This window comes from Pteropus medius, unplaced genomic scaffold (genome assembly GCF_902729225.1).
Source record: "Pteropus medius unplaced genomic scaffold, Ma_sr-lr_union100, whole genome shotgun sequence".
Taxonomy (NCBI): domain Eukaryota; kingdom Metazoa; phylum Chordata; class Mammalia; order Chiroptera; family Pteropodidae; genus Pteropus; species Pteropus medius.
The window spans coordinates 6,762,294-6,786,022 of record NW_024351543.1 but is presented as its reverse complement, the minus strand read 5'-3'; the positions used below and the strand labels follow the sequence as shown (position 1 = coordinate 6,786,022).

Genomic DNA, 23,729 nt, shown 5'->3' with positions numbered 1-23,729 from the left:
CAAAAATGGTTCATACACACACATATGTAAAAATTTGATTTTTTGCTTAATGATTTATCTGGATATCCTTTTTTGTTACTAAAATGTGATCTCTATTTAAAAATGGATGTGTAGCACTGTAATCCCTTCTTGATGGGCACTCGGGATTTTTCCATTTTTTCCCTTAGTATAAAAAGTACTGCATGGAACATTCTTATGTGGCTGATATAGATGTATCTATGAATATATCTATCTGTTTGTACAAGTTTTGCTACAGAAGAAATTTCTAGAATTTCTAGGTAAAGGATATGCACATTTTTACTTTAATAGTTATTAGCAAATAAAGCTGATGATAATGATAACAAACCCTCATATAGTACTTTGCATGTACTAGATACTGTTCTAAGTGCTTTGTAGAAAAAAAATCCTCTAATAATAAATATGTACCAATTTATACTTGCTTCAAAAATGTATGAACATACTTGCTTCCCTTTATGTCCTCACCACTACTGGATGTTGACAAATGTTTTAGCTACTGCCAATCTCATAAATGAAAAAATACCTCTTAATATTAAAATTTGTATTTTAAAAGTATTAGTGAATTTGGTCACTTTTTCATATATTTATTGGCCATTGTATATTTTATGTTGTGAATCTGACTTAAGTCCATGTAGAAAGTTTTCACATGAAAAAAACAGCTTTTCATATCATTAGAAGAAATGATAGCTTATTCAATAAATGAATATTGACATATATTCTTTATCAATACCATATTTGTTGATTCTCTATCAATACTATTTATTGATACTGTTGGAGAGAACAGAAATTTAGATTCTTATCTTACTTTGTAAACTAAAGTTCCAGGTAGCTCAAAGGTGTAAATGTAAAATTTAAATCATAGAAACACTAATACAAGTGCCAGACATCTAGATATAAATTTGAAGGTGATTCAACCATGGCAGGAGGCACTGGCATAGGGTCAAGAAAATATTTCAAAGAAGACCATTTAAGGAACATGCTATACTCAATGTAAATTCTTATACAAAGTTGAATCTTATGCTTGGATGATTTTAATTTATCCTCTCCAACACACTGCTTCAATAAATGCTTTTATTAAGGTCTCTGTTTAAAAACTCCCACATAGAGGAACTTCTTGTATTGTAAAATTATTGTTGAAGATACTATATACTTTAATGCTCCCTTTTATAAAAAAAAGATTCCGTATGATGAATTCCTTTTAGAATTTAATAGCAGAAAAGAGCCTGAATCTTTGGAATCTGTCTCATATAAAATATGCTACTTAGGTCCTTATTTTTGTCTTCGTGGCTAGAAAGTTCAGATCTAAATTTAATGTTTCATTAATTAACAAATTTGCTTTCTCTTTCCCTTTAATACCGTGATTTCTGTTACAGTATTTTACTAAATACATGTATATAATGAAATCATGATTTAAATCCATTTTGGAAGCAAATATGATATAATAATAAGATGCAAGATTCTTTTTAGCAACAAGGGTTCTGAGCTTATATCTTCCTTACTGTCTGTAAAGGGAACACTAATATATTAGGGATCTAATACTATACTGGTCCTAGAAAGGGGCAAGTAAAATTAGAGAGTTACATGCAAGTTATGAAGGAAAAGTGTAGAAGCAAATACACTTTGGTGATCAGGGTCTTACTCCTACTACAATTGCTGTAACACCAACATCAAAACTGCAGCTAGAAAAAAATTGAGATTTAAGTTTCCTTACTTTCAAAAGGATTGTGCCTCCCTAGAAACACCTTCCTGCTGAGAAGTGAGCAGCAATTCAGAAGAACTTGCCTGCTGCTTCCGCTTACTACATCTCCTCACTTCACTACTGGTTTGGTGACATCTTAGACATCTATAGTCTGGCTATACATAAAGAACTTCGACAGGAAGATGCTGTGAAGAACTGAATTTGAATCATCACAACTGTTAAAAAGAAGAAAATTCCAGTTACACACATCTAAACAGCCATTTTTTCTCCTGAATAATAAAAAAAAAGGTACAAATGCTCTTATACAGATATATAATTACACAATACCCTAAATCATAAACTATACTCTTCCCCACAAAAATCCCATAATAAAAATATTATGCTCTCAATAAAATTTTATAGTTAGTTTATTTGTTAACTAAGATGAAAATTTTTACTTATTCTTAATAACTTCTTTTAAAGGAAATCATATATACTTAGATTTACCTCTTTCAATATCATCCATCGGAGAGCTTGGGGACATCTTGTCTTCAGATGGAGAATGTTTTACAAGACTGGGAGTCCTAGTTAAATTCCGTGCTTGTTGTTGCTGTTGCTCTACACGAGACTGAAATTTACTGTTTCCTTCAACTCTGCGAATAAGAATATCAGAGGTCAAAACAGGTATGATGGCATTGTAACAACAATTTCAACTTACAAAGTTATGAAAATTGACCACTTACTCTTTTCCCTAGACATCTTTAAAGTGATATTCAAGAATTAAAATATTAATTTAATTCGTTATTTAACAAATATTTATTGTGCCCTGCTATATACATATGGCATACACATAGGTCATACTTTATGACCTATGAGAGATATAAGTATGAATAAAAACAAAACTACTACTCAATATTGAAGAGATAAGATACACGAATGCCTAAAAGAAAATGAAATATACCTAAGTATATAATAGGTACAATGTATTTTCTAAATTCTAAAGTTATTATTTCTGTTAAAATTAAGTCATTTCCACATTTTTCATTCATAACTTTAAGATATGTTACTAAAGCAGGTTCATTGACTTCCTTTTCAATACTTTTAAGAAGAGTATATAACAATTTGCTTGACTTCTGCCTCTCAAAATCATCTTTTGATGATTTCCAATCATCAAATCCTATCAGTTCTTCCTTCACAAAGTATTTAGCACCTCACTTCTCTCTTCATTCCTACTCTCAAAAACTGTGATTTATGTATTTTTCTGTTTCCCACATTGTTTCATTTTACTCAGTTTGCTTGGTAGATTAATGTTTCAAAACAAAAATATTTTAAATTAAAAGAATTCCTAGTTTAAAAATTTAATATGTAACTACCATCAATAAGACAATGTCCTCATTTTTAGTTAATGTTGAAAGCATTAGCTTCAATCTACCTTTATGATCTTACCTCTATCTAATCCACTATCAATCTCACTCCTCACTTTCCAATACTTATTATATACAGGCACAGAGACAATCTCTGGCGTATTCAAAGAGGTCTTTTTCATTGGCCCCAAATAAGTCTGATACATTCCTGCCTTCAAACCTTACTTATATCTCCAATCCATTAAATTGGTTTTTTCCAAACTTTGTTACTAATAAAAATCACCTGGGGGAGGAGATAATAAAAAATAGTTTCCCAGGCTCTTTCCTAATCTGAAGTTAGTTTTGGGAACTTATCTATTTAACAAGGATTGAAGGTAATTTTTATTATCAAATATGTTTTTTTGGGGGAAAAAAAGCTCTAAATCTTAACTTTTTTCAAGTTACACCAATAAGGGCTCCCTGAATGTTCCAATCAACCATAACCCCTCCCTTTCTTTAATTTCTTAGAGCAATTTTTGTCTATATTATTTGTATGGTTTTTAGAGCAAGTCCCTTCATTATATGGTAATTCATACACCCATCTGTTTCCAAAAAAGGATCTGAGATGGCTTTATTCTCTTATTGACTTTTCTAATAGAATTATATGTTAATCCAATTAAAATGCACGAGTTTTGAGGTTAGTACTTGTATAGAAAACTTTCCTTTTCCTAGTGCCTTACAGATTCGAGGTGCTCAATAACTTATACAAATAAAGATGAAATTATTTTGAAGAGTATAAAATGGCTCCTTTCAATCCAGTTCTATGTAAGCATATACAACAGAATAAGGTATATCTAAACATATAGAAAACATTCAGAAACAAAACAAGCTTTTATATATCATAGGGAGAAATGGTACAAGCTTTTGGCTCAGGCTCTCCACCAAATTTAAACTAAGAAAAAGATTCAAAGATTTTTGTACACACAGAAATAACCCTTATAAATAATGTGATTTAATTCAATAACTTTTTTCACAGACATTTCCTTAGCATTTTATATGCTAATAAAATAATTTATTTTGTTAACCACATACCTTGTTTTTTTTACAGTGATGTTGCTGCTGAGTTTTTCTAGTCGACATTCTCCAGTATCATGGTTAATAATCAAAATGCATTCTTTTAAGTAAGGTTTCTTTGAACCTTTGAAAACAGTTACTGGTGGAGTTGATCCCTGTTTAAGAAGTTAATTATCATTATTTAAAATTTGTGATAGAAATTCAGTTGTGAAAGACTTTGAGATCTGTTTCTCAATCTATGTTATACTTCAAGTCACCTAATTACCTAAATTTGCCACTTTGAAAACAAGAAGTGTAGTAAAATGGACAGAGATGAAGAAAGGCTGAGATATTAAAGCTGCTATCATTGAGGAAAGGGAACAGAGGAAGTACTTGCCTTGAGTCAGTAAAGATTTGTTTCATTGGTCTTCAATGGGCAATTGAGATTCAATTCTAATACAACCAATATATTTTACAGATAACGGAACAGAAGCCCTGAATCATATTTCCTACCCTTCCTCTCCTTCCTTCATAAATATAGTTTTTTAAATATGGCATTTTCTCAAAGAGGTACTTCCCTATGCAGTTTAAGGAAAATGAATGTATCAAGGAATAGGATGTGTTACACTAAACCCATAGATTAATTTTAGCATAATTAAAAGTGAGACAACCTTACATTATATGCTTCATGATATTATATAAAAATGTGCATCATTATCTATAAAGTATTCTTGCCAAAAACAAACAAATGAAAAACCCCACAAAGAATCTATCATCGAGCCTTTAGATATTAACTACCACTTTACAGGAAATAAGAATAATAGAGAAACAAGTTAAATAATACCAGGCAGAATCAATTTGAAACCCAGAATTTCAGTGGGTATATTCTCTAGGACAAATAACTTGGTTTTTCTAACCAACTAATGGCATAAAAAGAGGAAGGGACTTTTACAGAATAAAAGAGACTTAAGGAACAATATCAAAATACTAAAGGAATATTATTTGGATTCCTTGGGGATAAACAATAAAAAGACATTTTGAGACCACCATGAAAATGTGAGTATGGGCCAGGTATTATAATTAATTCTGCTGTGTGTGATAATAGCATGATACTTAGGTAAAAAAAAAAAAATCCTTGTCAGTTAGAGATGCTCACATAAACATTTATGAAATGGCATAATATCCGGGATTGCTTTAAAATATGCTAGGAAAAAAAGCGATAGAAGAATATATAAAAAAGCTTAGGAAAATATTGATAATTTTGAAGTTCAGTGAGAGTACATGGGGGTTCATTATGCTATTCTATTTTCCATAATAAAATGTTAAAGAAACCTACATCATTACTTATAACTTACATCTACCTACATGCTCCTCCTCCATCTTTCATCAGCCTCCCTCAATCCTGAAGGACTTTATGTTTATAATTCTCTAACTTTATCCCATATATATGTATCCTTAAATAATAAAGTGTTATATTTACTTGTTTTTGAACTTTATAAAAATGCATTATAATAAAAGTATACTGATTATGATAATTTTGTCAAATACGATAGTTATATTAGATCAGGTTAGAAAAGGGTGACTTATAAGACTAAAGGGTATATCATATTTAAAACATTATCAAACATTAGAGATTTAACACATGACCACAAGCAGGAATATGAGATAAATTTGGTGACTAAGGATACCATAAATGGAAGGTAAATCCTAGAGACTTTTGAGAGGTAGGGAGAGAAAATGATGAAACCAAAAGAAAGGAACTGGTTTTCCACCTTGCCTCTAAGACTAAAGTGATCTACAGGAAATCAAGCATGTACAGCGCATAGACGAGGACATGTCTGGAGTGGCCATAGAAGAGTGAGATGTGGAGCACTTATTTGAAGCCCTGGTAAGGTAGAGAGCAAGGAGCATGATTATGATAAAACAAACTGGGCCAACTTGGCTGGTAAGTATATTTTTCAGATGTCCTGGCTGAAAACAAGTGAGTAAGAAACTTCAAAACAGCAACCTAAGAACTCCAAATTATAGTTGATGAAAGATTTGTGCAATATATTCTCCTTAAAGATATTTGTATTATTACTTAGAATACAATATATTATTGTATTCTTGGGTTACCGAAGACTAAGGACTGTATCATAATTTTTTTTATTGCTTCTAGCACCTAAACTACCAAGTCCTTCACAGATACTCAATGAATGTTGAATATGAACAATATAGACTTTTAATACTTCCATAATCTCTACACCTGCCTTTTACACTTTGAACAAGTATTTTAAAATTAAACTTTTTTTCCTCATTAAATTGAGCACCATTCTTATTTTAAACTTTAATTTCTTCCCAGTACTTTATTCCATACCCCAAGAAAGGGATATTAAAGCATTAAAGTACCAGGAAATTCTAAGCATATGAACTATCCTTGCCTCTAAATAATTATTGAATACATCCTATCTCCATGTTTACTGCTATTATCCAACTTCAGAACACTATCATCATCTTACTTAGATTACTGTTATCTTCCTCTTTACTCCTAGTTTTGTTTCTCATCTGCTGATAGGCAAATCTGATAATGCCTGATTATGAACACCAGGAAGGAAAAGGAAACAATAATGGAATGGAAAAGTATAATAGTAGTCTCAAAGTAACATGAGGGGAAAAAATAATTGAAAGAAGAGATGCCTGATAAAACTAATAAAAAAGAAAAGAGAAAAATGAATTAAAATAACTAATAAACCTACTATAAAATTATAGAAATAAAAATCAAGTATGTCAACTTTGAACTAAATGTGGATGGAATTTTCCTAATAAAAATAGATGTGTCAAACTGGGTTTAAAAATTAAACAGAATATTTTGTTAACAAAAGATGTAATTAAAAACGTGAGCTAAATAAAAGAAAGAGATGCTAAAATTCCATGAACATGGAAACAGAAAGCAGAGTTAGCAATATTAATATTAGATAAGATGTTATTTAAGCTTAAAATCACAAAAATAGGATGAAGTGTTTATTATATAATGATAAAAGATATAATTCATTTAAAAATATAACTGTAACAAGATGTTAAACTAGAACTCTGATACTAAAATAGGTTGAAGCCCCCAGAGTGTTGTGGGTTATTTTCCCATGTGAGCTAAGTAAACTTATTGAAAGGAATCAAACTAGGTTCATCCTGGAACGGACTTTGCCCAAGACAGTCATCTAGAGTGGCATAGTAGCCCTCTAGACATATGCAACTCTCACAAGTCCAGGGTTTGAGGGCTAAAGTCATAAGCAACCACTAGAGATGCATTTCCTTCATTGGAAGTTTCTGGTGAACTACTTCATCCAGGCTCACAAAGTATTCCATAAGATAGAGTCAGCAATAAAATTATGCCAAACTTGGACTGTACCAATGACAAATTTTAACAGTCAAATAAGTCTTTTCCTTTCTAAATTCATCATTTTGAAATTTTATATCAGTCGACCATAGAGAACTGTTTGTAAAGAAGACAAATTTGTAATGCTCAAAATTAACCAGCCTAACCGTCTTTATTTTTATTTTGTTCTTCTAATTGGTACTACCAAAAAAACCCTAGAAGAATGAGAATTAGAAAATATACTCTATCGAAGAACTGTCAGAACCTTCTTAATAGTATAGTATAATAAAGTTCTAATTTATGGGATGACTCCAAGCTTCTAGGAATTTTTACCAGAATGATGAAAGCAAGTTCATAAAGAAAAACAGGAAAATCTAAATGCCTCAAACTAATCATCATTACATTTCTACAAACTACCCACAAAATTAAGAACTCTGAAGAAACATAAACTTCCTACTTTCCCTCATAATAAAGAGGGAAACATAAACTTTCCCTCTTTAATAAAGAGGGAAAATCCAAAGTTTATTTGAGATTTTAATTTCTATTCTTATTCATAGTTGTTTAAGGACTCTATGCCCAGCAGAAAAAAATTTGTTCTTGACAGGTGGTAAATTTAACAATTCTAGTTGTCTAAAAGAATTACAGGATAGAGTTCAAATACTTTTGCATCACACATTAGGTTCTTTATTATCTGATCCCTAAATACCTTTTCAGCTCCTACTGTGCCCCCATATGCACCCCCTCTGACCTAGCAATAGTGGCTTATTTGTAGTTCTTCAAATATAAGACTCTCGTTGCTTTGTTTTAGCCTATGTCTTTTTCTTTTCTCTACTTAAAATGTGTTCTCTTTCTTTCACCTATACAACTTCAACTCATTTTTAAACAGGGTATCCTGATGTCTCCTCTCCCTCCCCTGGCTGAGTTACCTCTCTTTTGTACTCCTATAATAATCTGTATATATCTTTATGATAAACCTTACATTTCTCTATTTTAATCCATTATTTCCCGTCTTCCTTATTAAATGGTATCTTTTTTAGGACACTGACCACGTCTAATTTACCTCTGTATTCCCAATAGCTACCTAGCACGGGACTTATAACTCAAAGGTACATCTACATATGGTCTGCCTGTTCATTTGTCTCTTCTCCTCTTTCTTTCTCATGCACATTTACACACACACACACACAAACTGAGGCATATTTTGGACATATCTCTGGATGGACTAGGTGGGGAGGGAGTTACTTTTTCCCAAATGATTTCTCGCTGTTTCAGAAAATTGAAGGCTTAAACATTTTTTTCTATAGCTGTCATTTCTTTAAGAGGTATTTCAATTGAGACTATAACCAAATACATGGTGAATGATAACCGTGACAAGCCATCTCATGAATTTATACACAAAAGAATGTGGAGGAACTAGCACAAAACCATTCCTATTACAAAAATTAAATTAAGCAAAGAAAAAAATCTCAGGAAGTCCAGTGTTTTCTTTATATATTAAAGTCTAGGTTTTCTCTGAAAATAGATCAAGTTAGTATAAACAAAAAATACAAGTTGAATGCTAAGAAATTTCTAACTCAAAGACTGAGAAAACTTAGAGCATACAACAAAGAACTTGTATATTTATGTAAATAGTATTTGATGTTACTTGGATACATCTAGAAATTTAGAAAATGAACAAAATTTAAAACTTTTGGTTAGGGTTTCCCTGACTTTAGTCTCTTTCTTTTCAAACCCATTCCCTAAACTATTGATAAAATCACTCCAAAAACACAAATCTATTCATGTTAGCTCTCTGCTTAAAAACCTTTAATGGTTCTCCAATACCTATGACATAAAGTCGAATTTCTACAACAAAAGATTCTTCACAATCTGATCCCAACCTACCTTTCCAGTTTCTATTCCTATCAATCATTTTTCATTAATCTATAATTTACTATATTAAATAATTTTCTCCAAAAACGTCTTGTTCTATATCCATTAGTCTTTCACATACTGTTTCTTCTGCCTAGATTATTCTACTCCCTTTCTATCTGATGGAATTCTACTTGTCCTTTAAGGCTCAGCTCAAATAGCATCTGCTTTGGAAGCCTTTCAAGATTCCACCGGGCAGAGTATTTGATTCCAACTTATGTGCTTGCACAGAATTTTGTACATGCTCTAACTTATAGCATTAGATGTTTACATGTCTGTCTGCTATTACAGGTTAGAGTAGAAGGCAGGGGCATGTTATTGTTCCCATTTCAGTATATAAAATCTGTCTCATAAAGTAATTTAATAAATACTTGTTTAGGCTTTCAGTTGTTTCAAACCATTTGATATGATAGTTCTTGAAACTTCTCAAATAGATTAAAGAATTCCAAGACTGTTTTACCTAAAATAATATTTTTTGCTTTGCTGTGTTTATTAATTACTTTAACTGACTATCACTACATTGATTGCGCAATTATTTTCATTTAAATTTAGTGGAAATCTTACAAAAATATTCCTTTAGTCTAAATATATAGAAATACTCACTTCTATATTTGGCAGAGTTATTGTCACCTGTTCACCTTTGCCGACCTCAAGCTCTCCTTCACAAGAAGTGTCAACAGAAGCAGGTTTGAAGTCATCTAAAAATAGACACAGATACAGATTTTTATAAAATGCAACGACACCTGCATACCTGGATATCAAAAATATTAGCATGTTTTAGAGTGATAAATCATTTTTTGACAACCAGAGATTAAAATGGTTTAGAAGAATCTTTATATTATAAACAAACACACAAAATACAATCCAGTATAATATTCTGAGAAGAAAAAATAGCTATACTCTAAAACAGTATTCCTCAAACCATGCTCCCTGGAATCCTGTTTAAATCAAGATGAACAAGACTAAGATGTTCCACTGCTAAAAACTAAATAATGTCAGTATTTTCATGATTGTTAAAAACTGATATCAGTAGAATGTTTTCGATTTTCAGTCTTTTTCTCCCATAAATTTTTTCAAGTCACCTTGGGTGCTTACTACCACTTGTGTGCTGTCCTAGCAGAATGAATACATGGCAAATATATAGCATGAATACATGGCAAATATATAGTCATGGGGAAACTTAACAAAAAGCAATCTTATTTATTTAACAGCTTGAGTTTTTCATGGATATGTACACCATTAAAGGATGTGTAAATTTAACAAAATTTGCCACTTCAGAAGAACTTAAAATAGTTTTCATTTTGAGTTTAATCACATAATTCAAATGACGTCATTAAAACACGTCACCTAGAAAGAATTTAGGGTGCTGAGATATTTCACATGCTAAACAAACTTAAAAACCTCTAAGAAATGAAACCCACTTAAAAATAATTCACATCAATATATATCAATGACTGATAATAATTCTGATATAGAATTCCTTGGGTTATATTTATTTTTCTAGGTTGACTCTATATTGAAATATAGCACATATGCAAAATAGAACACAAATCATAATCCTAATTATAATTAGCAACCAGATTAAGAAATAGAACATTATCAGCCCCTGAGAGACCCTCCCAATTTACCCTAAACCCCAAGAGATTTACCTCAATATTAACAGGGGAGCCCCAAAGGCAAAAGTCTAAATCCAAAGTAATAAATATTTATTAGTGAATATTAAAGGACCACAATGGGCAGATCTTAGGAAAAGAGAATCTTCCAGTGCTCATCAAATCATCACTCTGTCAATAAACAAAGGCTAGCCTTGCTTCACAATGACAATTATAATAGCAACCATTTATGGAAAAATTTACTATATGCCAGGCACCTTGTTTAATACTTCATATTTAATTCTCATAGCAACTCTAAGAAAATAAATGAAATCCATTCCTCTGTTCCTCAAATACATATAAATATAACCAATTCACACAAAGTATTCTTTATAATACGGTTTATTCTTCAGGCTACTTTAATTCAAAACTGAATACATGCAATAACCATCTCTTCAAATCCTGATGCTTATTCCTAGATATTAAAAAACGGATTAAAAATAACAAGCAATATGAAAAATATGAAAGAGTTTGATTTACAATGTATCCTTAGGTAGTACAACTGAGGATAAAGATTAGACTGAGAATAAATTGAGGAAGTTTTTAGTAGTAGCAAGGTAATGAAAAAGATAAAGGATAATTAAGATTTAGATCCTTGAAAGAGGTTTTGGACTTAGAGAAATAAGTGTTAATGTCAATGGATGAAAAGACAGTGATATTAAAGGGAAAAAATCCAAACTCAGCCTTGAGTATCACAGAAATAAAGAGAAAATATAAAGCAGAAGACAGAAAAATCCAAGAGAATGAACTAAGACATAAAACAAAATAACAGTAACAGCTATAACTTACATGCTAAAAGTTCATTAAAAATTTTTTTTCCTAATTACTTTCACCTTAAAGCTTCACAACAATCCTGGAAAGTAGTGAATATCCCTATCTTACAGATAAGGGAAGTGAGGGTGTAAGAAATTAATTCTCTTGCTCAAGATCATGCTATTAATATCTGCTAAAGCTAGAATAAGGAATCACAAAATCCAGCTAGAATAAAAAGATGAGAGGTTGGCCATCAACCTCTGACATCAGTCTAACTGATATCAACATCAATGGGGAAAGAAAATAACTTCAGTTTTAAATAGTAAATATCATTTGTGACTCTAAAGAACCAAAGTCATTTTATAAGGATGTATACAATAGAAATGAAGTAACTGCCACTTAAAATATTTTAATACAAATAAGTTATCATCTGGGCTATGTAAGTGCCCACAATGACAAACTGGTGTTAAAATGTCAACTTTCTATTTTTAACTATCTTTCAGGGTTCTCATCAGTGTAAGTATTCCTCTAAATATTCCTCAATCTTCTTCAGTACTCACATCTAATCACTATGTTTTCTTTCATACTATCTTTCAGAGCCATATCCTTCCATTCTCGGGGAGGACAAACTACTTTTCAATCAACAAAAGGCTGAACTATCAAAGTATCTCAACCTTGCTCTTCAGCTTTTCTCTTGGCTTTTGCTTAGAATTTGAATCCCAAAATCACAATTTCTTATCCACTCTATAGCATTTACCATACTACTCATCAAAACCTAACATACATTACCTGAAATTATTTAACTCTTTGTAGAAATGTCCTATTGGGCTGTAATTTTTAAAAGCGCAATGCCTCGTACCTTAATTCCTCCAGAATTGTGGCTCCTAGCACAATGCCTTTAATATTATGGGTACGGAAGAGACCTTTGTAATTGATTCTGCTTCATACTGTTAACACTTCTCTGAACCGCCTCCAAACCTACTTAAGTATAAACTTATTAAAGTCAAATTATGTGTAAAAGGCTTCTTTTCTAATTGTTTCCTGAGGATCAGATTCATCTCTACTTCAAGACTATCATTTATTTAGGGTAGATATTGCCATATTCCTTTTCTACTTTTCACTAGCACACTTTTTTTTCTTATAGAGGGCACCCATTATTTAATATATGACAAAAGAATTCTCTGTGATAAATATGTAAAACATTAGAAATGACATCCTAGAGTAAAACCATGGCCCTCTGATCTCCCATGTTTTTCTCATAGTGACACAAAGGACAACATTGGGAAGTATGATTGTTATTTAACTCTAGCTGAGTAATGCTCTGAAGTCAGACAGGTAACCCAAGGCAGTGAAGCAGACCAGAGGGGACTATAGTGACACTGAGAATGAATAAGCCCAATCTCAAGAGGACAACCACTACTTGGTTCTAGCCAACTGCTGCCAAAAGGAATATGGGCTTAGTGTTGCCGGGTGACCTTCTGATTTTTTAAAAAGAAGCTGGTAATCCAGATTTTTGTATAAAAGATTTTGATTTTAGGTATTTACAATTGATTCATGTTAGTTGTAAATAGTTAATCGTGCAGGTCAAACAAAGCATCTCTAAAGTCAAATTTAGCTAATAGGCTGTTAATCTATAGCCTCTGTTTTAGTGTTTAAAAAGTGATTATTTTCCTTTATAAATAATCACTATTGATCTTTACAAAAATTTTTTGAATTGAATATTCTCATCTATATTTTTACCAATTGGGAACTCCTCTGTAATGAAGCCAGTAAAAGATGAAGTAGGGAATTCAAGCCACATACTCTATCTTCTCATATTATATAGCCTCTTTGCCTTATACTTACAGTTCTGAACTTTTGTGCATATGTGTTTTTGTTGGGGGGATGGTGTTAGGAGATGAGGGATAGTCATAAGTTCCTATGGAAATTTGATGAAAATTACAGACCAGGTACAGATCCTCTCCACAGAAAAATGCATATATGAACATACATATCAAATGCTATATAATTTCAAGGGATTCACAAATCTCTGAAGCATATACATAGATGCCTATAGTATATGAGACAACTAAAGAAACAGAAATGCACTCAAAATATCTGTAGCTTTACTTCATGTTAAGCATAAATTTATAATCAATAAGTCCAACAAAACCATTCTGAACCTATTTACATTTCTAATTATTCTATTGTTAGAATTAACAATTCTTTTTATTACTTGTTATATTAAGTCGTGCTGTCTTTTATTTATTTAAACAAGTTTTCTTAAAGTATACAAGTTTTGGGTTTCAAGGGGTTAAGTACAGTTCTAGAATTATATAATTTGTTGAATAATCTCAAGTTCATGGCTTCTATATGCTTCCAAATGTCAAATGCATTCTTTTCTGAGTTGCTATGATTCCTGACTAAATAGTTTATTTCCCTCAGTTCTCCTTGGTTTGGAAACCTCACCATCAATTTTATCTTTTATTTATTTTCTCTGGATTTCCTCATCTATGTTATTTTCTTCACATTTACAATACAATTACTTATATTACATAAAGAGTAGAAAAACATTTATTATTTTGCATTTAATACTTTTTCTGTCAATGTTGATCACCTTTCTATTTTGGCTGTATCATCAATAATCTCTATATTTGCATAAAAGAATCCACAATTACTGTAATAAATATACTTCCTGGAATAATTCAACTAATTCCAAAACCCATACCCTTTCCAATATATTGCACTGATCAGAGATCACTAACTGTAAATATAATTTTAATTCTATTTTTCACTAGTGTACTTTCTAATATTTTCTCACATCAAAGCATAACAACTTTTTTGGGAGTGGCTTCACTTGACACCTCAGACAATCTCCCTGCAGTCAATACCCCATGAGCTCATCATTTGTGACAGCAAAAAGCGGTATCATTTACTAACTTAGACATTTCACTGTTTATTTCCTTATCTGGAAATACATTGTAAAACTAGTACTAGCCCAAATCCAAAATTTATTCTAGTGGGTCCTGTTACTTAAACTCTTCTACTCAGTGAGGCATCTGTGACTAAGAATTTAGCTTATCATTTACAAAACATCCCATGTCTTCCCCACCATATGCCAGACTATTTTTTCGATAGGTTTTATTGCCAAGCTCTGATAAATGCCTTTGAAAGTCTAAATAAATTACACTCACTGGCATTCCTCATACACACATAACTAACCCTTCAAGAATAATGGTAACTACTGTTTATTCTCTACCATGCAGCAAAATAATGTGCTAAATTGTTTATGGTATCTTATTTAATCCTTAAAAAACTCTGAAATTTAGATATTATTACCATTTACATCTGAAATTTAGATATTACTGTTATCATTTTATATATAAAAAAACAGGCCGAGAGCTTAGAGAATGTTCCCAAAGTTACATTATATATATATGTGGTACCGGCCAGAATTCACATATAGGTTTTTCCAAAGCCTCAGCATATTGGACAGGCATAATTTAAGAAAGAAAATATTACTTTCTCCCAGAGTACATTGACTTGAGTGTTTATTATAAATTAGATCTGCCTGCTCTGTATAAAAAGTCAGATCTATTCTATAGTTTCCTTCCCTCGCTCTGAGTCCTTAAGAGTATCATCTGAGAAATGAATCTATCTGCAAGAATAATGACTGGTTTTATTTAAATAAATCTAAAAATCTGCCAGCTTCAACAAGAAAAAAACTAGGACTGAAAATCTTTCTAATGTCTTCCACAGGACTAAGAGTGTATTCAAAATCTGAGTTTATTGCAGTTGTTATTGTTATTGTATTTTTGCTTATTTTCATCCTTGAAACTGGATCATTGATTCTCAGACTCTGACAACACAATTCCAGCATTTTGAGAACTTTTATAAATGAAAGGCTCTGAAGCACATGCAAAGTGCTTTCCAAAGGCTATTTTATTAATTCGGAGTTCACGCCCTTAAAGAGTATACAAAAGTTATATGAAAATACATTCTTGAGCAAATTTTTGTAATCTTAAACCTTGTAATTTGAAAAATTAAGACTACTACATATATGAGAAAAAAGAGGAAAGAAGAGAGGAGATACTATTTGAGAGAAAGGCATGGAGAAACCAGATAAAAACTATAATATACTTTTGTAAAATAGGACTGGAGAAGGAAAGAAACTGTACAGAGAGCACTAGTTGTCTCACTGTAGGACGCTTTGGATGACACAGGATAGAGAATAATTAAGCGACATTGTTTAAGATCTGTTTGCAAATATTTCCCCTGTTTATTGCATCAATTGGACATTAATTGGATATTAATTATGCTTAATAAAACCTTTTATAAAATGTAAATATATCCTTGGAGAGTTAGAAACCTATTGGTTCTTCATACTTTTACTCTGAGTTACTATAATTAGATTGTCTACAACTTAAGTAAACTTTTGGGAAATGTAAGTTTTAATTGCAGCATGGAACACTTCAGAGTAAAAACTATAAAGATCTCTGGATAGCCTAAGGATAGAATGACTGAGAAAGGTGGAATGATGAGACACTAAGGAAGGGCAGAGCTGGGGAAAGGAAGTGAAAAAACACCTGCTTTACAATTTTTGCTTTAGAAAAATAACAGGTTATGATTCAATGATCTCAAAGTTTCCTTTTCGCTCTATAATTCTCTGAGAGCTATTATGCAAAGAATGAATGTTTTACATACCGAACCATATGCTACATTTTCCTTCCTGTAGTCTACACCATCCTACTATTAAAACAAAAGAGCTCCCTTTTCTACCTCAACAACATAAAAGAGAATAACATCAAAACTAGTTCCAGAGAACAACCAAAAGGATATTACAGAAATCATACTGAGGTAAATGTCTTCCAAAAAAGAAATTAATAACACTGCCTCCAACACTTTGATAATCAGTATTTGATAACTGACTGAATGAAATCGGTGGTCCAAAAGAGATACAGATTTTTGGAATGGTTCCGAATCTCTCCCCAGGAACACGCTAAATAAGAACCCTCATCAGCCAGACAGAAAAAGTGAAGAGAAACTATTTCCCCACTAGCCTCAAGGCATTTCCTTACCACTACATAACAGCTCAGTCCTTTGCTCTTTTCCATTTGTCACCTTACTATTTTCCTTGGCATCTCTGCATCAGCCCCAGTCATGTCTGTCTCCACAGTCACCACTGCAGACCTCCACAAAGTTTCCCTTTCTGCCTGTTGGTTTCACTTAAATCTCTCTGCCCAGGGTTTTCCCACACCTGCTCGACTCCTGATCCTTCCACCGACTCTAGGGCTCCAGGCAGAGAAGAGGATTGCGCTGGGCATCCCATTCTCCAGCGGAATAAGTGGAAGTCTATGGGAACTACCTCGGAGGCGTCTGTGCCTCTGCACCCCATACCCAGGAGCTCCCCTTTTTCTCCCGGAATGTTTTTCACTCACAGCGCACAGTGTGGAAGGCGCAGAGAGGCTGCTTCTCAAAACTCTCGCCTAACTTAAGAACCCGCTCACGACTGCCGATGTGCCAAGGTCCATTCATCATTATCCTTCGTCTCCGACTTGGCCTCCGCCTCCACCGCTGCCTACCTTCTGCCACCTCAGCCTGAAGAAGCTGCATTTGCAGCCACAGCGCAGCCACCACAGACTCCGCCCCGCGCCCAACGCGCGCGTCCCCACCGGGCGCCTCTCGCGTGCTGATTGGCTGCCTGGCGAAGAGCGCCCCGCCCCTTGGCTCCGAGGATCCTGGTCCCGCCTCCAGGCCCCTTCCCGCGTTGCGACGCACGCCTCCCTGGGAACGCCGCGCAACTGAGGTGCGCAGTGGGATCGGAGTTCTTTGGTGGAGGAACGCGAAGTGAGGATGAGGTAACGGACCCGAGGTTGTGGCTGGGGAAGGAGCGGGACTGGCGGTACCAAGAGGTCAGGAGTCCAGACTCCGGGGCCAAGTGCCCCGGAATGTAGGAGCGCTTAACAAGAGAATTATCCTGCTCCAAGCCTTCTGTAGAAATCTAGTGTGAAAACTGAGGCCCGGGGAGGGAGCGGGCGGACTCGGCACAAGGCCTGGTGTCTGGCCCAAGGCCTGGTAGTGCCCAAGCTGGGTCTAGAATCCGGAGTAAAGAAGCCGGCGGCCTCTGAGCCTCTGCCCTTGGGCCTGACTGGAAGGCGACGCCGTTTCCTAGGCAATCGTTTTCTGACCTGTTTCAGAGGAAGTTCCAGGTGCTATTAGGGCCGGCACGTGGAGGGAGGCGGGGTCGGGCTGGGGCGGGGATCGTGGGGGTGGGGGAAAGATTCGGAGTTCTGAACTGCAGATGTTTAGGATCAGTTGCAAGTAGTTTGCATTATGTCGTCGTCTTTTATTCATTCATTTTATAGTGATCCGTGGAGGCAGTAACGGCACAGCCAAGACCACCAGATTACCAAAGGATCAAGGCCAGAGTTCGTGCTCTGGCGACCGGGTAATAGCATTAATAATTGAAAAGTAATTTTTTTCTGTCAAAAAGTCGTGAGTTTAATGGTAAAGATTAGAGAAGTGTTATATTAGAAGACAAGCATCCAAAAGGAAGTTTATAAGTGGTTACCATAGCAGGTGGTTGTTTTTCAGGATAATTATGTTATCAAACTCTGCTCCCTCCTACCTTAGCCAAATTTGTCAATTTATTGTTCCAGTTAGGTAGATGAATGTGTCTCCCTCAGCCTATCTGCTTGTCTAAATTTAGCTCTTTTAAGGCATACTAAGACTGTTTTGTGTGGTAATTAAGAATTCAAATTCTGTAGTCAAACTCTGGGTTTGAACCCCACCTTCATACTTTTCAGTGTGACTTTGTGCATACCAAAGTTAAGTACGCTCATTGTTAAAATGGGGGGAGGGGAGCGGAATAATACTGTTTATACCGTAGGTAGAGTTGTTGAGAGAGATGAGTTAATATGTGAAAGCATTTAAAGCAATTCATGGCATATATTAAAAACTCCAGATTATTATTCTTGAGGCTTAATTCTACTGTCATGCAACTCTTTAGGACCATCCTTGGTGGTTGCCGTCTCTTCTAAATCTTGAATTATTCTAGGAGGTGAGAATTGCTATTTTGTTCACAAATAAGAAAACTGGTTCAGCAGAGCCCAGTCCTCTGACCTCTATGGTGTATATTCTTTGGTGCCATGTACTTGGTACTTAACATATTTTATATAACTTATTTTACATATACGTATTTGTGTGTCTGTGTATGTAAGTGTATACTTTTCCTTCCTAACCAGAACATTAGATGAGAATCTGTCCTACATAAAATCTTCGTGACGCTTGCCTCTAAAATAGTGCCCCACACACGTTTGGTGGTGATGATGTTTCATTGTGTTAGCCAGAGGGCAAGAATAGTGTTTTAAGCCCATTTAACCTAAAAAAGCTCTCCAACTAGAAATGTGAGGTTTCCATTTTGTAACGAGAAAAGCAGAGGATTAAGAAATTGAGTTTGGGAATCTCAAAATTTGTGCATTTTTTAATTTTTTCAACATGTATTTATTAAGTACCTACCATGTGCTAGGCACTAGTCTAGCCTGGCAGTGAACCTGAGAGAAGGAAGCAACTATCAAGGGTGGTCTTTGTTTTGCCCTAGTGAAGCTTACCTTCTACTATGAATTTTCTCCAAACATATTAAAATGAACTAGTGTACTAGCCCAAGAATAAACAAATAAATTAATGAACTAAATACAGTCCAAAAATATACCCAAATGCCATTTCAGATTGCTTCTTTTATGTCTATTCCTGACTAATAACTTCAGGAATTTATGACAGCTATGTGCATTTGTTCTTTTTTCACTAATCTATAATCTCTTCTAACTTAAAAGAATTTAGTTAGGTTCTTATTTTACACCATTCACAAAAGAACTTTTATGTATATTGAAAATATAAAGTTGTAAGTTAAATGAAGATATAAGTAGAACAAAATCATATAAAGACTAGAAAATATTAGGAGAACATATTTTAGCTCTTGGGGTGCGAAGGACCTTTCTAAGCATGACACCAATGGCAGAAGACAGAGGAAAAGATTGTCAGACTTGACTACATGAAAAGTGTAAAACTATGTTAAAGGCACCATAATCAATCTTTGAAAAATAAATGGCAGACAAGAAGAAAGTGCTTACAACCAATATAAACGATAAAACGTTCTTTAAAGCTTCTACAAAAGAACAAAACAAGCCAATAGAAAAATTGTTGAGGGTTATGAATAAAAAATTCCTTAGAAAGAAATGGCCAGTGAACATGAAATGTGCCTGGCCTTCCTAATAAGCAAATAGAGATTAAAACAAGATGATACCATTTTTCATCTAGAGGATTGGCAAAAATATAAATGATAACAGGTATTAGTGAAAGTATAGTAAATGAGCACCCTCATACATTGTTGGTAGAAGTATAATTTGGAACACACATTTTAGAGAAAAATTTGAGATCTAATCAAAATGTTAAAAATATATATCTGGTAACTCAGCCATCTAACTTTAAGGAAAATTCATTCTACAAAGTACTAATATGAGTGCATAAAGACACATACATTGATAGTCATTGTAGCTTTGCTTATACACTTTGAATGACTTCTAATATAGGAAATGTTTAAATATACAGTAATCTTCCTTGATCCAAGGGGAATACATTCTAAGACTTCCATTGGATGTCTGCAATCATAGATAGTACCGAACCCTATATGTGCTATGTTTTTTCCTATAAATACATAACTATGATAAAGTTTAATTTATGACTTAGGCACAGAAAGAGATTAGCAATAACTAATAAAACAATTATAACTATTGTAATAAAAGTTATGTGAATACGATCTCTTAGAATATCTATCTGTACTGTACTTACCTTTTCACTTGAGGGAAGTACTTTACAGCTTCTCTTTGACATATCTGAATTGGTCAGCCTTACTACCCTTGCACTTTAGGGCCATTATTAAGTAAAAGAAGAGTTATTGGAACATAAGCACTATAATACCATGGTAGTCGATCTGGTCACCAAGAAGACTACTAAATGACTAATAGGCTGGAAGCGTGGGACACTGGACAAAGAGATGATTCACTTCCAGGGTGGGAGGGAGCAGGACAGTGCAAGTTTCATCATGCTACTCAGAATGGTGTGCAACTTAAAAATTATGAATTATTTATTTCTGGAATTTTCCATTTAATATTTTTGGACCACGGTTGACTGCGGATAGCTGAAACCATGGAAAGCGAAACTGTAGATAAAGCAGGGAACTACTGTATTTCGATGCACTCTTACAAGGGAAGCATAACGTCATGCAGCTGTTGGAAAGATTGAGATAACTCTGTATCCACACTTGCAAAGTTTTATGCCTATGTGCCAGAAGTTGTGCTGGGCTTTAAAATATTTCCAGAAAACATTTTTTTTTAAAAGATTTGTATTTTACCTAATATGGGATAATTTTGGATACCTTTATTATAGCTAACTGTTTAATATAAAGGATGGCCAGTTATGAAGAATAAGAACTAAAAAAAAGTGAGTTAAAAGTAGATAATTTTAGAATATGTTTTGTGTTTTTTACTGTTTTACATGGGAAGGAATATTTTGAACATTGTAATTAAAACCACAGACTTTGGTGTCAGACTTGACTGGGTTTGAATACTGACTCCACCACATGCTGGTGGAACCGCGACAAGTTTAAGTTCTTCAATTTTTATTTTTTTTATCTGTAAAATAAAGATGGTTACAGGTTCTACTTTATAGTCCTATTGTGAGGATTAAATAAAGTAATGCATATAAAAGCACTTGGCACAGTGCTTAATTCATAGTAAACACTTAATATATGTTAGCTTTTGTTAATGTCTTTGAGCTTTGAATGCCTTTTTATAAAATGTTTTAGCAGCAAATTGAATTGGGATGTGGATTATTTTTTAATTTTAAGATAGTTGATTTTATTCAGTAAGCTATTTATAAACAAGCTCTTGTTATCTTATATAATATTTCTGAGTTGTGTGTTGGGGATCCCCAAGACCAACCCCAGGTTCAGTGATTTGCTAGGAAGGTTCACAGTTCTCAGGATATAGACATATTCGTGGCTGCGATTTGTCCTAGTGATGAAAAAATGCAAAGCAAAATCAGCAAAAGGAAAAGGCCCATGGGGTGAAATCAGAGGAAAACGGGTCAAACTTCCAAATGTCTTCTCCTAGAGTCACAATAGGACCTGCTTAATTTCTCCTGCAGTGAATCGTGACAACATATTAATGTGTTGCCTACCAGAGAAGCTTACTAGAGAGTTAATGACCAGAGTCTTTATTGGAGGATAGTCATGTAGGCATCTTCTGCTACCATGTACCAGAATTCCAAACCTCAGGAAGGAAAGCAGATGTTCAGCATAAATCACATTGTTTTTACAAACAGTTTAGGCACAGCGAGCCATTCTTATTAGGGAATGGTAGAAACCTCCTAAAATCCAAGTTCCTAGACACCAGTCAAAGGCCAGCCTTATAAGGAGACCTTTGAAAGGATAGCAGTCTCAGGCCTATGTTGGCTCTTTTATGTACACTGAGTTTCTCTTTTTATGATAAAAGCTAATGAATTCCTATTCTAGGATTATTGTGCAGATTAAAAACAGTGAATGTGAAGCCCCAAGCACAGTTCCTGACTGTTAGAGAGTATACAATAGATACCTACTGTAGCTGTTACAGTAAGGTGTAGGAGTCTCTATCTCTTTTAGAGGTACACTAGTTAGAAAAACCAGTTTCCTATAAGGGAGAAATGAAAAAGTCTACCCTTCTTAGGCAAAGCAAGCAAGGGTAAAGTTTTCATTTATATTAAAACTATATTTCATTTAGGGAGTGAGTATTTTAGGGTAATATAATCTTTATTTTCCTGATTTGTTAAAGTATAGGTGATCTGAGAAATGAAGCCAATGAGTACAGACCCAAGGATCTTATCTTTAGCTGCTGAAGTTGCAAAAAGTCCTGAGCAGAATGTCCCTGTTATACTATTGAAGTTAAAAGGTAAGAAAATCTTTTCGTGATTGGCTAACACTGTTTATGTAACAAAACAATTACACCAATTTTAGTATTTGTTTCTATTTTGTTCAAAGAAATCTTAACGTAATAAAGCAGTGACTTTTTTTTCTTTTTAATGTATTTTTAGTTACAGTTCAACCGATAAAAATACAGATAGCTCTTGGATTTATTAAGCAAAAATAAGTAAATTTTTTTTCCTTTTGCCTTAGAAATAATAAACAACACACCTTTAGGAAGCTCAGAGTTGAAGAAAGTCAAACAAGATATATATTGTTATGACCTCATTCAGTATTGCCTCTTGGTCCTCAGTCAAGATTGTTCTCGAATCCAGGGTGGTTGGACTACAATTTCCCAGCTTACACAGATATTAAGGTAAAATGAAGCAATAAGTCTGTTTGTTCTTGAGGGATATATTTGTGGATTCTTATTTTCAATATTTGCTTCTTTTTATTCATTTGCCTAACAAGCATTAGCAACCTTCTGTAGTAGGTTAATGTTGTACTTTTCCTTTATATTATATGGTTTTGTTCATAACCATATATTCATGAATGTTTCACAGTCCAAATTTCATCCATAAGCTCTATGAAGATGGTGATCATGCCTTTTGCTCACCACTGAATTCCAAGTGCCAACAGATTCTTTATTCACTAAGGAATATAGGAAGAAATGAAGATATGAAGGTACTGGCTCTATACTGGAAAAACTTACAATAGAGATGGACTCACAATCGTCAATTTAGCATACAAGGCAGAATGAAATAGGTGCTGAAATGAAAGGCATAAGCCAAGTCCTTTAGGAGAACAGATATAGAAACTTCATTTCAGTTTGTATTGATTTAGTTATCTCAACTGTATAGTTCATTAGGTAACCCAAATCCTGTCAAAATTTAGAAGCAGCATTTACTGATCTACCGCCATGTAAGAAAGAAAAAGAAATCAAAAATATTTTTAAAAGAGGCAATAAAATAAACCAGATGTTTTCAGTGTCTAAGCC

At 33.6% G+C, this 23,729-nt stretch overlaps 2 protein-coding genes across 10 annotated transcripts in view; one reads left to right on the top strand and one right to left on the bottom strand.

Moving 5' to 3' along the window:
• The window catches only part of EAF2 (ELL associated factor 2), a 32,736-nt gene extending 15,346 nt beyond the window's left edge, over positions 1 to 17,390 (bottom strand). The window contains exons 1-4 of the mRNA XM_039843167.1: positions 17,178 to 17,390; positions 9,959 to 10,053; positions 4,132 to 4,268; positions 2,204 to 2,349 (exon numbers count right to left, since the gene is read on the bottom strand). Of these exons, the coding sequence (XP_039699101.1) occupies positions 2,204 to 2,349; positions 4,132 to 4,268; positions 9,959 to 10,053; positions 17,178 to 17,352 (553 nt within the window). The 5' untranslated portion in view covers positions 17,353 to 17,390. The remainder of the gene's footprint in view (positions 1 to 2,203; positions 2,350 to 4,131; positions 4,269 to 9,958; positions 10,054 to 17,177) is intronic.
• Positions 17,391 to 17,457: 67 nt separating this feature from the next.
• IQCB1 (IQ motif containing B1) overlaps positions 17,458 to 23,729 on the top strand; it is a 41,645-nt gene continuing 35,373 nt past the window's right edge. For 2 of the 9 annotated variants that reach the window (XM_039843157.1, XM_039843166.1), the window contains exons 1-4: positions 17,458 to 17,597; positions 18,105 to 18,187; positions 22,605 to 22,721; positions 22,946 to 23,108. In XM_039843157.1, the coding sequence (XP_039699091.1) occupies positions 22,622 to 22,721; positions 22,946 to 23,108 (263 nt within the window). In that variant the 5' untranslated portion in view covers positions 17,458 to 17,597; positions 18,105 to 18,187; positions 22,605 to 22,621. Of the gene's footprint in view, positions 17,598 to 17,925; positions 17,949 to 18,104; positions 18,188 to 18,748; positions 18,800 to 22,604; positions 22,722 to 22,945; positions 23,109 to 23,729 lie in introns of those variants that run through there. The other 7 variants (XM_039843159.1, XM_039843160.1, XM_039843164.1 and 4 more) reach the window with 7 other exon arrangements.